General features: G+C 42.6%; 2 protein-coding genes across 2 annotated transcripts; both read left to right on the top strand.

The window, feature by feature from the left end:
* The first annotated feature begins 60 nt into the window (after nt 1-60).
* On the top strand, nt 61-4,843 carry lrrc23 (leucine rich repeat containing 23). The gene is made up of 8 exons (XM_085258823.1): nt 61-510; nt 2,120-2,229; nt 2,319-2,439; nt 2,536-2,677; nt 2,968-3,098; nt 3,230-3,366; nt 4,297-4,501; nt 4,581-4,843. The coding sequence occupies exons 1-8, from the start codon at nt 430-432 to the stop codon at nt 4,611-4,613; spliced, it is 960 nt and encodes a 319-aa protein (XP_085114949.1). The 5' UTR covers nt 61-429; the 3' UTR covers nt 4,614-4,843.
* Nucleotides 4,844-5,470: 627 nt separating this feature from the next.
* tktb (transketolase b) lies at nt 5,471-12,982 on the top strand. Its single transcript, XM_085259610.1, has 14 exons — nt 5,471-5,724; nt 7,617-7,734; nt 7,823-7,936; nt 8,075-8,172; nt 8,491-8,682; nt 8,827-8,954; nt 9,036-9,232; nt 10,509-10,673; nt 10,958-11,114; nt 11,196-11,326; nt 11,410-11,493; nt 11,593-11,689; nt 11,829-11,948; nt 12,174-12,982. Exons 1-14 carry the CDS (start codon nt 5,618-5,620, stop codon nt 12,344-12,346), a joined length of 1,881 nt encoding a protein of 626 aa, XP_085115736.1. The 5' UTR covers nt 5,471-5,617; the 3' UTR covers nt 12,347-12,982.
* Nucleotides 12,983-15,988: the final 3,006 nt, after the last annotated feature.

The following is a 15,988-nucleotide window of genomic DNA, read 5'->3' as shown; positions in this document are numbered from 1 at the left end:
TTTGTCAAGCAACACTGAAATGGTGAAACTGTATCGCTGTTGCAAACTACGTTTGTGTTCCTTAAATTAATTGTGCTCCGGTTACTGCGGAATGGTTTCTATGGTGATCAGCAACAAATCCAGTCGTCGGTTTGCTGAGAGCCATCGGAGAAAAAACACTTGGATTACCTGTAATAACCAATAAACTTAGCTGTCTTTCCTTCATATTACGTTGGGAGGTAACATTCATAGTATGTCATTCACAGTGTCTGCATGTGTTGGCAGTTCTAACATAAATGTACAAGGCTAAACCCTGTAAACAGATAGCTAGCTTGGTCGGGCAGCAGTCACAAAATAAGCAAGTTAGCTGGTTGGAAATCCTGTTGCAGTTCTCTAATCCGCTCTTCAGCTGGTCTGTAACTAGTCAAATTATAAGGCTTACTAATCGGGATGTCTGACTTTGACGAAGACCCAGTATTATCGGATGTTGAAGGAGGAGAAGAACACCTTAAAGAAGCCGAAGATGAGAAGGTATGAAAGTAAATGGGGGGCATGTGCCGAGCATATTTGCAGCTGACTCGTACATGTTAGCGGATATCTCTGCTGTTAATTTGGTATGAATCACGTGCCTCGCCCTGATTACCCAAACAGACTCAAGGTAATGTCTTTGATAAAGTTGGAGCTTGTCTGTTTACTCGTGTGTGCACCATTCAACCCCCTCCACAGGGCATTTTCTGGGCATATTAGTAATAGGTCACTAGTTTCCAAAAGAGGCAGCTTATTGTAAAGTGCTCCTACAAGTGGTTTTGAAGCTCTTCCATGCTTAAATTCTAGTTGTTGACTAATTAGTGACAGTTTGAGCCTTGGGAGTGGCCCTGCTCTGCTGGCGGTTTTACTAACATGGATTAAGCCTAGTCTTAGAATAAAAACATTGATCAATGAAGATCTTTATTTTTTTCTGACGGTAGGCTTGTCCGGGAAACTGTCTTGGCAAAACGGTCAAATCAGTGGCTAGTAATTTGTTGGTCCATTACTATCCAGATATATCTTGGGTAAGAGAAGACTTTTGAATGTTAATTCTATGTGGCATAGGTTCAACACGGAAACATTCCTCACAGATTTTGGTTGATATATTGACGTGACAGCATCACACAGTTGCAAATTTGTCAGCTGCACATCTATGATTATACACGCCAAGGTGCTTTATTGGATTCATCTTCAAGGGACCACTCTCAAATTATATGAGCTTTGTGACATTGCACGCCATCTACCCAGTAGAAGATGAGTACATAAAGAGCCATTGTCAGCAATGACTGTTGATAGGAGAGACTGAATCCATGCTTTCATGTTGGTTACACCAGTTTCTGACCCTGTCATTCAATGCTGTTGCAGAAATCAAGACTCAACATTTTCCAATATTTTGTTGTCCAATTTTGTGAATCTAAATTCAGATTCAGTTTCTTACTCGCAGGTGACAGGAGTGGAGCTCAGTGTGGTCTTCTGCTGCTGTTGCCCATCCTCTTCAAGGTTCAACATGTGATGCATTCAAAAATGCTCTTTTGTATATTTTGGTTGTCATGTGGGATTATTTGGGTTACCGTTGCCAACTCAAAGCAGTCTGGCCATTCTTCTCTGACCTCTGAGATCAACAAGAAATTTTTGCTCACTGGATATTTTCTCTTTTTTGGACTACTCTCTGTAAACCCTAGAAATATTTGTGTGGGAAAATCCTGGTAGATCAGCAGTTTCTAAAATACTCAAACCAGCCTGCCTGGCACCAAGAACCGTGCCACATTCAATGTCAGTTTTCTTCCCCAATCCTTTGCCCAGTTTCAGTTTCACTGGGTCGTTTCAGCCACTGACTGGGTTGTCTTAACTCTGTATGTATGCCTAAATACATTGAGTTGGTGCCATTTGATTGGCTGATTAGATACTTACCCTAATGAGCAGTTGAACAGGTGTACCGAACAAAGTGGCTAGCCTGACCTTCACCTTACATGATAACTTGCTGTCATTGGTTTATCATTGTGCAATTTAAGCTGTCATTCATTTTGTGTTTTGAATAAAATAAAGTTGTAGTGCGTTTGTCGTTTCTGTGTTGAAGCCACTAGCCTTTCATTTATATCTCATTTTTGTACAGGTTGAAGTTCAACATTTAACTCAAGAAATCATAAGTGAAGGGCTGTCATTGCTTTGCCGAACAGGAAATGGATTAGCACACGCATTTGTCAAGCTGAACCTTCAGAAAAGGTAATTAGAGAAAGATGCCCGCAGAGCAAAACTGTTCTGTTAACTTGAACAAGTTTCTTCTGATTCAAACCAGTTTTCTTCACCCTTAGAGGACTGGAGGATATAGCTGCAATCAACAGTTATATTCACATACGTTTTCTGGATTTATCCAACAACCACCTTACTGATCTTTCTCCTTTGTCATCTCTGACCCAGCTTCTTTGGCTCAAGGCAAGAAGAAATTCCTTATGCATTTAGTTAAGGACATCTTTGTGGCAGTAAGAATCTCTTTAATTACGTTTATTGAATGTAATTCGTCTTTTGTAGGTCGACAATAATTCTGTGATGTGCTTCAAAGAGCAACCGTTTGCTCAACTGACCTACCTGCAGTGGCTGAGTATAGCAATGAATCAGCTAACTGATGTAGATGGCCTAGTTGGGCCTGCCTTGGAAAGCCTCAATCTTACAGGTTGGTTTATTGGTTTTACGTCAGGTAAAGTGGAATGAATTTATTCAGCTAATCTGGCGATCTCTACGGCAAAGTCAGTCAAGTAAGAAACCGTTAATAGTTGGGTCCCTTATCCAAGCCGCAGAAGTTCTTGCAAGTATAATAAAATACGTTAAGCGAAAGATATTGTCACTGTTATTTGATATAAATAGTTGTTCCTGCAAAAAGATGGGAATTTACTATTCCACATGTTATCACTGTTAAAAGCAATATTTGACTTAACTAAAGATGCCAACAAACCTTGTTTGCAGGTAACCATATTCAGAGGCTTAATGGTTTCCAGTACGGCAGTTTTGCAAATCTGGTAACTCTAGAGTTGAGGGGAAATCACTTGGAAACCACTGATGGCATCAACCTTCCACATCTCCAGCAATTGTATCTGGTACACAAAGTGTCTTGGTTTGGTTATTAACACAGACATGATTGATTAAGTTAATCCTTCACCACTACACTAATCCCCATGTAATAAACCAGGTACCTGGTTGCTTGTGACTAGTCTTGCTTTCTGTCTAGGCCCAAAATGCTATCAAACGTCTTGAGGGTTTGGAGAAGTTAGAGCGCCTCACCACACTTCACCTTCGAGACAATCAGCTAGAGTCGCTCGACGGCCTCAGTCCCAGCATGAAGTGTCTTCAGTACCTCAATGCCAGGTGCATGCAGTCACATGGAAAACTTCAGTCCTGTGAGAGACTAAGTAGACACCATAATTAACTAGATGTAACTTGAAGTAATTGTGTATGACTTAATCAGTCTCTTACATTGTGGAGGAATTTTGGTTCTTTACAACATTGCTTCAGTTCGTTGGGGTTTGGGGGCATTTGTTTATGAACATCTCTCTTAAGGTTCTGTCAAAACATTTCACTGAGACTGAAGTCTTGACTTTGACTGGGACATTGCAACACTGTGGCAAAACATTTTCTTTTCCAGACATTCTGTTGTAGATTTGCTGCTGTGCTTGGGACTGTTGTCCTAAAAAGTTTGTGTTTCACTCAATGATTGCAAGGTGCCCAGGTCCTATGGCTACAAAACAGGCCCAAATCATCATTCTCCACCACCATGATTGACAGTTGACCCGAGGTGTTTGTCCTAATAAGTTATGTTTGGTTTTCACCACAAATAGTGCTGTGCATTACAGGCAAACATTTTCACTTTTGTCATGTCTTTCCAAAGGACATTGTTTCACAAGTCTTCCGGTTTGTTCAATGCAGCTTTGCAAATCTAAGCTGTGTTGCCAAGTTTTGTTTTGTTTTTTAGAAGGAACAGACTTTTTCTTGCCAACTCTTCCAATTAAGCTGTACTTGATCATTCTTTTTTGTCACAAATTAATCAACTCAGTGAATCAAGTGCAATTTGAGTAGTAGCTCTTGGCTGCTACTTACCTTCTTAATTCCAATGGAAGCAGTTATGTTGTACTTAGTTTTTCACAGCCCTGCAGAAAGTCCTATGGATAACTTTATTTTTCACATGACTGCAATGTGATGTAACAATAAAGATCAGTCATAATAACGCTTCCAATAATCCAGTCAGTAAAAAAACAAAACATGGTATTAATCCCATAATTTGTCTTCTTTCTCCCTTAGAGGCAATGCAATCATAGATGAGACTGATCTACGATACATCGGCTTTCTGTCACAAAGCCTTCGCGTGTTGGTTCTCTCTGGGAACCCAGTCGCGGAAAATTCCGAATACCGGATAAATGTGCTGATAGTAGTGCCACAGCTGGAAAGACTCGACAAAAATCCTGTCTTCCCTGAGGAGAGAGCTGAAGCCTGGGAAAGAATCAGGGTAACAAAAAAACAAAATATTTTTTTATTTTTGGTTTTATTTTTTACCCTTTTGATTTAGTGACATTGTGTAATTTCAGGAACTTCAAGAAGAGGAAATGTATGCACAATAAGATGTGTAATTTTGCCAGAATGGGGAAGTGTTGGACTGACTTCATTTTTTCTTTTTAAATGGCAGACCTGTTGTCTGTTGATGAATGACCACATACACCTCTGTATGAAGTACTCTATGTTTGATAGAGTAGCTCAATCATCCATGACTTTGCACAAAAAGTGTTTTTCATTTCCATACACTCATTGTTACAGCTGAGCTATTTAACAATAAAGTTTTAGAAAATGTTTATTTCTGATGTGTCTAAATGCAAAAATGACAACTGATGCAAGCTGAAGTGACTCTGGCTAGTACCTTGTGCCTTAGTACCCTGTATTGTTCATAGACGGTGGTGTTAGACAGACTCCATGTGTTTCCCTGAGTAAGGATGAGAGAGCAAAATCTGCCGTCGGCTTCCTTGTTGGCAGCCATCCAGCTACAGTTTTAAGGGGACAGTGACATTATGGGCCTGTGTGGCTAATCAGCAGATTTCGGAATCAGATCCTGCGTTTGTTTGACTGGCATTTAAACACACCATCATCATTGCATAAATATAACCAGGACGTTAACGTCCCACTTGAAGAAAACATTCATATTATAGTAAGTTAAGAAAGCGGTAGTTGTTCGCACATCAGTGCAGTGCAGCTCCACTTGTGGATACCTGTATTTTCCATAAGGGTAGTAGAATAGGGGTCCACGCTTTTGTTACTGTTATTTTGGAAATTTACTGATTTTAATGAAACGAGATCGGCATGAAGCAACATTTGTATCTTGAACACGCTGAGAGGGACTGACGAGGGCGGCTTGAACCACCACTCTCCCTCCAATGGTTTGATTCGGTGGGCGTGGCTGTTTGAGGAAACAAAACCCGTCCTGTGCGACGTCTGCCCCTCCTCTCCTGCACTTAACACCGGGCAGCTAGCAGCTCAGTGGCCCAGCGTTGACACGACGACACCGGGGAAGCAGCCTTCGCACTGAATTAACCACGACTACTACCTGAAGCAGGCGACCATACGTCCGTAAACCATGACTAGCTACCACAAACCCGATGAAAAGACTCTGCAAGGACTGAAGGACGTCGCTAACAAGCTCAGGATCAACTCCATCAAGGCAACATGCGCCTCTAACTCAGGGTAAGTTGTTCAGAGTTGCAAACATTAGCTGGAATATTAAATAAATCCTGTATACAATTAAAAACACACACATATATATAGTATGTGCTATAAGGTTACTGGGGCGAAGGCGTGCACTACCTCTGGGCCTGGGTGCACGTGCTGCAGATTAAATTCACGCGGTTACCGAGCCACGGCAAGCCGCTAGCAGCAGGTTTGCTACCTGATGTTGTGCGACTGCTCTGCGAAACGTTTTAATAAGTTACGCTGTGACTTGAGGGTAGCCGAGCCCACAGCTATTGCTAAGGCTACCACATGCTAACAGTGTTTGTTTGGTTTTTTTCTCTACAAAGTAAATGACGGCCTTATTTACTGGTGGCTAGACTCTTAGGCACTCTAGCCTAGCATACATGCGTATAACACTTCAAGTCAAGTGGTTATTAACATCAACAGGCGTTTACTAGCTAACAGAAATTACATGATAGGAAAGGATGGATCTCTTGGTTGCGTTGAGGCTGAGTTTTGCTGCTGGCTCCTAGTCTGTTAAATCGCCAGCTTGAGGATATCTGCGTTAAGTATGGTAAGTCTGGGAAATGGCTATTGGGAAGGGGTTTGTGGTAATACTTCATCATAAATATTGGCGTTCCCAGAATGCCAGAATTTTCTTTTTGAGCTATCGCTGATATCTTCCGTGTCGCTGTCGGGAAGTAACCCAATAGGTTGATTCGAGTCCAAGCGGGAAGTAGGAGTTGACGAGGGTGTAGCTTTATAGGGATTAGTGTGAGCGCCCTTTGCTCGGTTAATATTCACTTTGGAGAGCAAATGGATCTATACAAGGGCTACAATATCCAAAACTGAAACCGTAGTTTGTGAGTTGGCGCTAATCAAGTCAAGTCACCTACTACATTTCGCATACAACACAACACTTTGTTTAGACTTGTGTGACGCAGACTAAAGCTTAGAGTCGCATATCCTGCTTCATAACATCACATCTGAGACAGAAAAGTGGATGTTGGAATCAAAGAGGCAGTAAAAACCCTCAGCTTTATTTATAGTATATGTCAGCCACCTGGCCAGATGCTTTAGTTTGTGCTTGATTCTTACAATTATCCCTCAGCCAGTTGGTGTGCATTGTGCAATTTTTATTTCTTTTTCATAATCTCAAATGCAGCCTTAATGTACAGTTGACTAACCTGTTTCCTCTTGTTTCTTGACAAGGAAATGCAGGAGCTTATTCTAACTGTACTATGAGGGCTTTATAAAGATTATATCCCTTTTAAACAAAGGACTTCTTGAGGAGCATTGTTCCTCAACAGTCAAAGTTACACTTGTGCCTCTTTCTTTTCCTTGTGGTTTTTCTGACTGTCCTTCATTTCTCAGCAGGTTGTCTCTCAACAGAAGAACACGTGGTAAACGGAGCATTGAGTTATTTTAAAAGGTTTATGCTGATGTTTGTTCAGATTGGATAATTTGTTCCAAGCATGGTTGATATGCGATTTAACCTGCATAGGGAAGCTGAGATGTGTTGGGCAATGTGGAATTTCTAAATGGTTACAGTACTCGAGACTGTGTAGCAACTAACAGTTTCACAAGATTTTTTTTTCCTCTGAAGTGTGGTAACCTGGCTGCCTTCCTGAGGCAGTGATGGTCTAAAATAAATAACAATTAACAATATATGACTTGTGCTAAAGAGCATCATCGTTTGGCATATTAAATGTTTGCTGTGTCTTGTAAAACTAAAACTGAGCGTTTGTTTTTGTGTTTTGTGTTTTGTTTTTTTTTTTTGTTCTTTTTTTTTTTTTAAAGTGCAGCAACACATGCATGTTTATGCACTTTGGGTGGAGTTTCTTTTCTTTCTAACCCGTCGGTATTTATACTGTCACAGTAGCCTTTCTGTTGTTCTCTGTCTCCAGTCATCCCACATCATGTTGCAGTGCAGCTGAGCTCATGTCCGTGCTCTTTTTCCACGCCATGCGCTACAAAGCGGATGATCCTCGCAATCAGTGTAACGACCGCTTTGTTCTCTCAAAGGTAGGTGCATATCCTTTAATTGAGATTAATTGCTCTGTATTTGGTCAGCAAACCTGAGATCTGTTAACACTCTCCTTCTTATTGCCAGGGTCATGCTGCACCTGTCCTGTACGCTGCCTGGGCAGAGGCAGGTTTTGTGAAAGAGTCTGAGCTGGTTAACCTGCGTAAGATTGATTCTGACTTGGAGGGACACCCCACACCAGTGAGTCGGGAATCTTGAGACCCATTCTGTTCATTATTATTTTTTATTTTTTTGGAAGAAAAAGACAAAATTGTGTGCAAGCCACTCTCTGTATCATGTACAACTTCCCTTCTTTCCAATTCTTCTTTTCAAACACAGAAATTGGCTTTTGTTGATGTAGCTACTGGATCTCTGGGACAGGGTCTTGGGGCTGCATGTGGGATGGCCTATACCGGCAAATACTTTGACAAATCCAGGTCAGTGTGTTTATGTATCAGTGTCAAATCATAAGACTACCAAACATTTCTTTAAAACTTGCACAGGGTTACCTGAAATAGTTTTGCCCAGTTGTCAGTGTGTGGTGTTAATCTAAAGTGGATGCTTTATACTCACATTTGCTCAAGACCACTTAAAAGTAGTCTTATTTACTCTAACTAGGAAGCTTCTTCAGTGGTGAAATCCTGTTACTGTTGTTGTTGTTGTTGTTATAATCTGTTGCACTGCAGCAACAGAAAAATTCTCAAAGTAGATATTATGGAAATTCTCATGTCTGTTATTAACTGACTGTGTTGTAGTTATCGTGTGTACTGCATGCTGGGAGATGGCGAGTGCTCAGAGGGCTCAGTTTGGGAGGCCATGGCCTTTGGTTCCCACTACCAGCTGGACAACCTGGTGGCTATCCTGGATGTTAATCGGCTTGGTCAGAGTGAGCCAGCGCCTCTGAAGCACGACATGGAGATCTACCGCAAACGTTGTGAAGCCTTTGGGTCAGCACGTGCATTTATCTCAGCTCATAACCTGTAGAAACAAACTGTCCAAACTTGACCTTATTATTTGTCTTTCCCTGTATCGATCTGCTTTTTGATGGTCTACAGACATGTTCAGATGTTAATAACATTCTATGTGTGTAGGTGGAACACGTATGTTGTGGATGGACATGATGTGGAGGAGCTGTGCAAAGCTTTCTGGCAGGCTCAGCAGGTCAAAGGCAAACCGACCTGCATTGTTGCCAAGACATTCAAGGGCAGAGGCCTCAAAGGTTGGTGTGAATAACTTTTTTGTATCTAGTTAGAACTGTTCTCTGAATTTTAAACATGACTTATTTGCCACTTAACTGTAGGTATTGAGGATTTGGAGAACTGGCATGGAAAGCCGATCCCCAAGGACCGGGTGGATGAAATCCTGAAAGATCTGCAGTCACAGATCCAGGTGCCCAACAAAACTCTCTGCCCTGATCTGCCCAATGAGGACACAGCGCCAGCTGACCTTAGCCCCATCTCACTGCCTTCACCTCCAGAATACAAGAAGGGAGACAAGGTACCTTCAGAGTTGCTTGTTTGTGTCTAGTTTTAGTTTTTGAGTATTGGATCTTTTGGAGTAATGGGTCCAAAGTCACTCAACACTGAGTGGTCAGCAGTTTAAAGTTTACCGATACAGTTGTCAGCATGAATCTTATTTAGCACGAGTGGTGGCTTTGTTTCATTACTAATATGGCACAAAAACACCACCTGGAACACTTGTCCACACTTAAGGGTCTTTATATAATAAATTAAATATAAATATCCACTTTCCTTTGCTTTTTGTCTGCTCAGCCACATGCAGACTCCTGCTAGGTTAAAGATATCGAGAAACTTTGCAGTGTTTACCTGTAGATACAGCGGAGACACGGACATCAGTATTCACTAGCAAATTTTTCTTATCTAGGGATGTAGTTGATTAGAAAACTAGTTTAAAGTTTGCCATCCTGGTTAGTGGACACCAGAAACTAAAAGGTTAAACAAATTTTTCACAATTTAATGTAGAATTTGCTTAATCCTTGGGACTGAGAGTTACTGAGCTGTTGTAAACCAGAATTGTGAAATTAGAACAGTTTGGCACTATTTTAACCTCGAAAGAAACTGGTGAATTTGGGCTGCGTCAAATTATTATGGCTTAACTAAAGCGTGCATATCCACAATAACCTGGAATACGAGAAGACGGGTGCTACTAGCACTGCTAACATGACCCCCACTCTGCAGTTATCTAGTAATGGCATCATGTGCAGTATTGTGCAATGTTAACCTCTTCAAATACCTTTGAAGCACACATGCAGTATTTGTACAGGCGGTGTGTACAGGGCTTAAAATCTTCCATGACTGAATCCCAGTGTGTTATTTTCTATTGCACTGTTTTATACCCCCATACCTGTCAGAGCTGGAAGATTAAGCACATTTTAACTGTCATTATGATTTTGTCTTTGAACGATTGTGAAAACCGTTCACGTTTTTGTTCCTATGATATAAAGAGGGTGCAGCAGTTTTTACAGCAGTACAACTTTCTTCAGCTGGAAGTAAATCTCAGACTTTCCACACATGAACCTGTGAAACATCGGATGTAGTTTGCTTTTTGCAGCTTTTGCTAACTGCGGGGCTGACGCTGTCTGAAATGAACATGATTTCAAAACTGATGTGTGTGAATTATTGTGACTGTGCAGAATATTGTGCTGCTCATCATGTTGGTAAAGGTTCTTTTTCACATGTATGTGTTAAAGTGGATATAGCTAAGCATAGCAATCAAGGCTGTTTGTTGCTTAACCCATTGTATTTTCTGTTAGATGGCAACAAGGCAGGCATATGGTGTGGCACTGAAAAAACTGGGCCAGGCAAGCCAGAGAGTGGTGGCACTCGACGGAGACACCAAAAACTCTACTTTCTCAGAGACCTTCAAGAAAGCCTTCCCTGATCGCTACATCGAGTGTTTCATTGCTGAACAGAATATGGTAAACGATCCTTCAGTGCTCAGGCTGATTTATGCTAACTATTAGTCAACCTATTGATCCTGGAACCCTGTCACAGTTATGAGAGACTAGTACCTGGTTTGCTCTTCAGTACTATAATCTGCTCCAACTTGGTCTAATCTGTTACTGTACATTCACACATGATAATCTGTCCTCTCTGCTGCTTCTCATTTGTGCCCAGCTGACTTTGCGCTTAGACCCTTACTAACCACATCCACTGTCATTTTAAACTAAACAGTGTTGCTGATGTCTCCTTACTACTGCAGGTAGGAGTGGCTATTGGCTGTGCCAGCCGTGACCGCACTGTTGCATTTGCCAGCGCATTTGCAGCATTTTTCTCCAGGGCCTACGACCAGATTCGTATGGGAGCCATCTCTCAGACGAATGTCAACCTGGTAGGGTCTCACTGCGGAGTCTCCATCGGTAAGCTTTTCATCTGCTGGATTTCTAGTGAGCAGTGCAGGTGTGAGTGTCTGTCATCCACTCATTTTATTCTGGCTTCAGGTGAGGACGGTCCGTCCCAGATGGCGCTTGAGGACTTGGCCATGTTCCGCGCCATCCCAACATGCACTGTGTTTTACCCCAGTGACGCAGTGTCCACAGAGAGAGCTGTTGAACTGTCATCCAACACAAAGGTTGGTGGCCACCTTGTGGTAGCTTGATGTCTTCATCCTGTTGGAGCGCACTCAATATATTGTAATGCACTTTCCATTTTCAGGGTATATGTTTCATTCGTACAAGTAGACCAGCCACTGCAGTCATCTATTCCCCAGATGAGAAGTTTGAAGTGGGTGTAGCCAAGGTAACTTTTTTTAATCTCTTTTCGTTATAAATCTAATGCAGTCAGTCTTCATACCAAAATGCCCACCCCAAAAATGTTTATACATCTATCTGTGGTCAGGTGGTTCGCCAGTCTGATGATGACCAGGTGACTGTCATTGGAGCTGGTGTTACTCTGCACGAGGCCCTTGCTGCTGCTGATACGCTGGCTGCTAAAGGTAACCCACACTGCCCTCTAGTGGACACGTGCTGGTATTGTTATGAGGACACACAGGGCTTAATGCAGGGACTCCTCAACTGGCCAGTGAACCACTATAGCCTCTATAAACCTGTAAATTTCCTTATGCATTCTTATAGGAAAGAACATCCGTGTGATTGACCCATTCACCATCAAGCCCCTGGATGCTGCTACTATTCTGGCCAGTGCCCGAGCAACAAGGGGACAGATCATCACTGTGGAGGACCACTACAAGGAGGGTAGGTTGAGTCTGTGCATACAGAAAGCATGTTTGTGAAAGGGCAGGAATTTTCTTATGGAGGCAACAATTATGGCTCCTAGACGTTAGATGGGTTTGGTTTTAACAAACAAAACACAACTTGAATAAAGGAGCATCATATCATGATTTGCTGTGTTGTAATTTAAAAGAAATGCCAACATCACTTTTATGCATTCATTCCTTTTGACGGTCCTCCTTTGTCCAGGTGGTCTCGGTGAAGCGGTGCTGTCAGCAGTGGGAAGTGAGCCTGGTATTGTTGTGACATGTCTGGCAGTGGCTGGTGTTCCCCGCAGTGGAAAGCCTCAAGAGCTTCTGGACATCTTTGGCATCAGTGCTAAGTATATTGCCGAAGCTGTGACTCAGACCTTCGCAAACTAAGAACTGCACTTCATTTTCCCTTCTCGTTTTTGTTTTAAATCACAACAAACTTGCAGCTGCCAGGCACAACCATGGAAAACCTAACTTTCAGTTCCTACTTGAGTTGTGCTAACCCTGTATTAATATCAGAGATGAAGGGAGATGAGTGCAGTGCGGTCATAGCCTATAGTGCTGATGGTATTCCCCTATGTGCACCTCTTAGTATCCTTGCCTCCAGATGGGTTCTGCCGTTTGCTGTTATACATGTTTTCAGAGTCTTGTAAGGTGCACAGTTAAAAGCATCACTGAATACTGTACTTAAAGTGTTATGCTGATAGATGAAAAGCCCATCATACAGCGATGTGTCCTAGTGATGAGCTTCAACATCTGTGGCACCGACCATCAATGCTTACACATTCCTGGCAAGCATTCCTATTGTCCTCCCTCTCAGCTGGTAGCGCTGTTACTGCTCGTCATATTATCATTTACTAGATTACTTTTGTAATTGTGTTCAGTAACTGCCTTCAGTGCTTGGCTATTCCGTTTTTAAACATCCCACTGTCTCCTGACCACACGGGTGTCGCACAACATTTCCAGCGCTTAAGGTCACAGAGATGCTATTACTGCTGTAGTGTGAATTAAAAATAATTCTCCCAATGCTGTTTGTCTGTGCTTATTTATATAAGCCGAGGCCAAAGTGTGGACCAGCAGTCGCAAAGTAAATGTCAACAATGAAAGTTTCCACTGGACGGACACACTCACTCACTCACTTCCTGAAAAATGAATTGGTGTAGTAATGAAGTTATAAAGGATCAAATGATAATTTATTCAGTGTGAAGGTGAAAATATGAATGGCTTCATATTAAATAAACTTAAGTTAGTCTATAAATTACAGAAGTGGATTCTGAAGGGCTCACATGAAGTGATATCTGGACCCCTGCAGGAGGCCACATCAACATGTGGTATTGCTAGAAGGTTTGCTGTGTTTTCTACCACAGAGTATGGAGCAGAATCCAGGAGACAAAGTTCATGTAACATCATTTTAAGCTTGACCAGTTCTGTGGTGTAGTTTTCCAGGAAGGCATTTCCACACACACACACACACACACCTACAGGCTCGGCAACCGCACCCTGACTGCCTTTACTTATCAAGATGAAATCCTTAAACCTATTGGTGCAGTGGGTCCTGGGTTCCTTCATACTCTAAGCCTCCACACTCGCCTCACCTAAATCCAACTGAACACATCTGGCATATCATGTGTCATTTTCATTTCCCCTAAACAAGACCTTCCCAAAGTGTGGGGCCCGCCCCCTGGGCGGGGGGCGGAATGGGGCTAGCCTGGGGCTCCCACACAAACGCAAAGCAGGAGATGAAGCATCGCTGAATATGTTTCCAAACCAACTTCATTCTAAGCCAAAGACTAGAAAATCTGGTGAAGCAAATCTGCCCTTTGGCTTCACCTGCACAGGTGCGGAGGTAGGTCTCCCTGCAGGGTTGGTCTTTCCTTCGTAATGGAGGGACAGTAACTGCGTGTAAAACCTGCAGATAGAGACACAATACTGTTAATCTGACTGTCTGCTCTTCATCTCATGTAAACAATAACGTGGCGCACAGCGTGACGCGGAAAAAGGCACATACCTTTAACTTTGCCTGATGAGCTCTGTATTCCACGTCCACACACAAACGCAAAAAATGAGTTATAAAAAATCACCGTTCTCGGTGATTCGAAACGCCGTTTACGTGTGAACGAAACAGCTGCGTGTTCAGAAACACCCGTGTAGGTGCGGACATAGTTTATTTTCGTACTACCTGCAGGTTACTTGTATTTGCTTAATTGTTTACTAAATGTTTGAGGTGTGAAATAAACCGCAACTGAGCAAAATATGGGCGCGTGTGGTTGGAGGGCGTGTTAGTGTGTGCGTGCGTGTGCGCGCGAACATTTCTCTATAAAACAAAGGGGGGCCCAGCGAAAAAAGTTTGGGAGCCACTGCTCTAAACAATGCGCCGTTCTTTGTTCCTAACTCATTAGGTACTTTTTTTAAATAAATGATTATGAAATGGTAAATGGCCTGTATTTGTAAAGCGCTTTACACATCCACCCATTAATACACTGGTGCTACATTGTAGCCACAGCCGCCCTGGGGCGCACTGACAGAGGCGAGGCTGCCGGACACTGGCGCCACCGGGCCCTCTGACCACCACCAGTAGGCATCAGGTGAAGTGTCTTGCCCGAGGACACAACGACCGAGACTGTCGGAGCCGGGGCTCGAACCGGCAACCTTCCGATTACAAGACAAACTGCCAACTCTTGAGCCACGATCGCCTTGATAAACACATCTGATTTGAAATGCCGTTCAGTTGTGAGCATAAAAGCTTCGTTATTTCAGTAACTGCCTGTAACCTCAGATGCTTCATGACTGCAGATGTTTAGTTTATTACATTTAGCATTTGGCAAACTGGTGTCAGAGATGTTACAAAGCTGAAAGCGGTCATGCTGACTTTAACATATTCCTTCAGAGTGAAAAGAAAGCAAAGATTAACTTGGTCATCCGCAGGAAGGATAATAAAACATGCGCTGTTTCTTAAACATGTAAGTGTAGTCATGTAAGTGTGCTGTGGAAATTCAGGGTGTTGTCACACTCAAGGAAGGGGTTGAATGTGGTCTGTAGATGACAGCGTGCTCCTGTCGAGATATAAAAATGAATCATCTTTGGAAACGTTGCTATTTACTTTGGAGGAGCACATGAGGGCCTGACTGTTTCAGTGTTTAGTGTCAACTTGTCCAGAGTGCCATTTGGAATATGTCTGGATTCTGCTGCTGTCTCATCAGTTACTCTTCAGGTGTGGAAAAACACCAAAAAAGCATAATCTGCAGATTTGATTGCATATTACAGTAGTAGTGTTCATTTAAGAAGATGTTTTGAAGCACAGTCGACTGAATGTAATGTTTGTGTATGTGTATATGCGGGGACCAAACATTGGAAAGTTGCTCTACTTGTGGGGACCAACAGTCACTTATGGGGACAAAATGCCCCATGAGTTTGAAGACAGGGTTAGGATAAGTGTAAGCAGCTAGGGAAAGCAATATGTCAATTAGATGTCCACACGAAGATATGAAAACACGACTGTGTGTGTCTGCTGAGCAAATAAAGAGGTTTCACCCCACAGTGAACATCCCAGTTTGGCTCCACACTCAGTAAGGGGCAGACGGCGAGTGTGAGGATGTACACACTCTGCCGTCGATGTGCAGAATGTAAAGACGTCCTCACTTTTTATTACTCAGAGTTCATGTTTGACTTCAGACATAGATGCTGGCGGAGGTTTGCCAAACAAGGTTGCCTCCGACTGGGACTGTGTACCAACCGTCTGCTCTTGGACAAGGTCTGCTGTACTCATACTAACATTCTGATGCCCTCCAGAAAAAGCACAAAAGTGACAGCGGTTTACAAAAACACATTTGTCAAATCACAACAGAATGTACGACTAAAATCTATCACCAGTGTGCAAAACTTACTGCACTCCAGTATCACCCCCCGCCGTCCTGTCAGCGTCTCTCCTCCAGGAGAGAGAAAAAAGCTGTTCCACGTAATGTTCGCAGACAGTTATGAAGTGGAGACGAGGAGGAGCAGGGTGTGTCTGTATTTCACGGTACAACAATCGAG

This window comes from Mchenga conophoros, linkage group LG20 (genome assembly GCF_057382185.1).
Source record: "Mchenga conophoros isolate Kocher_MC1m ecotype Shallow Benthic linkage group LG20, M_conophoros_male_GT1.1, whole genome shotgun sequence".
Taxonomy (NCBI): domain Eukaryota; kingdom Metazoa; phylum Chordata; class Actinopteri; order Cichliformes; family Cichlidae; genus Mchenga; species Mchenga conophoros.
This window is presented reverse-complemented; position numbering and strand designations above follow the sequence as displayed.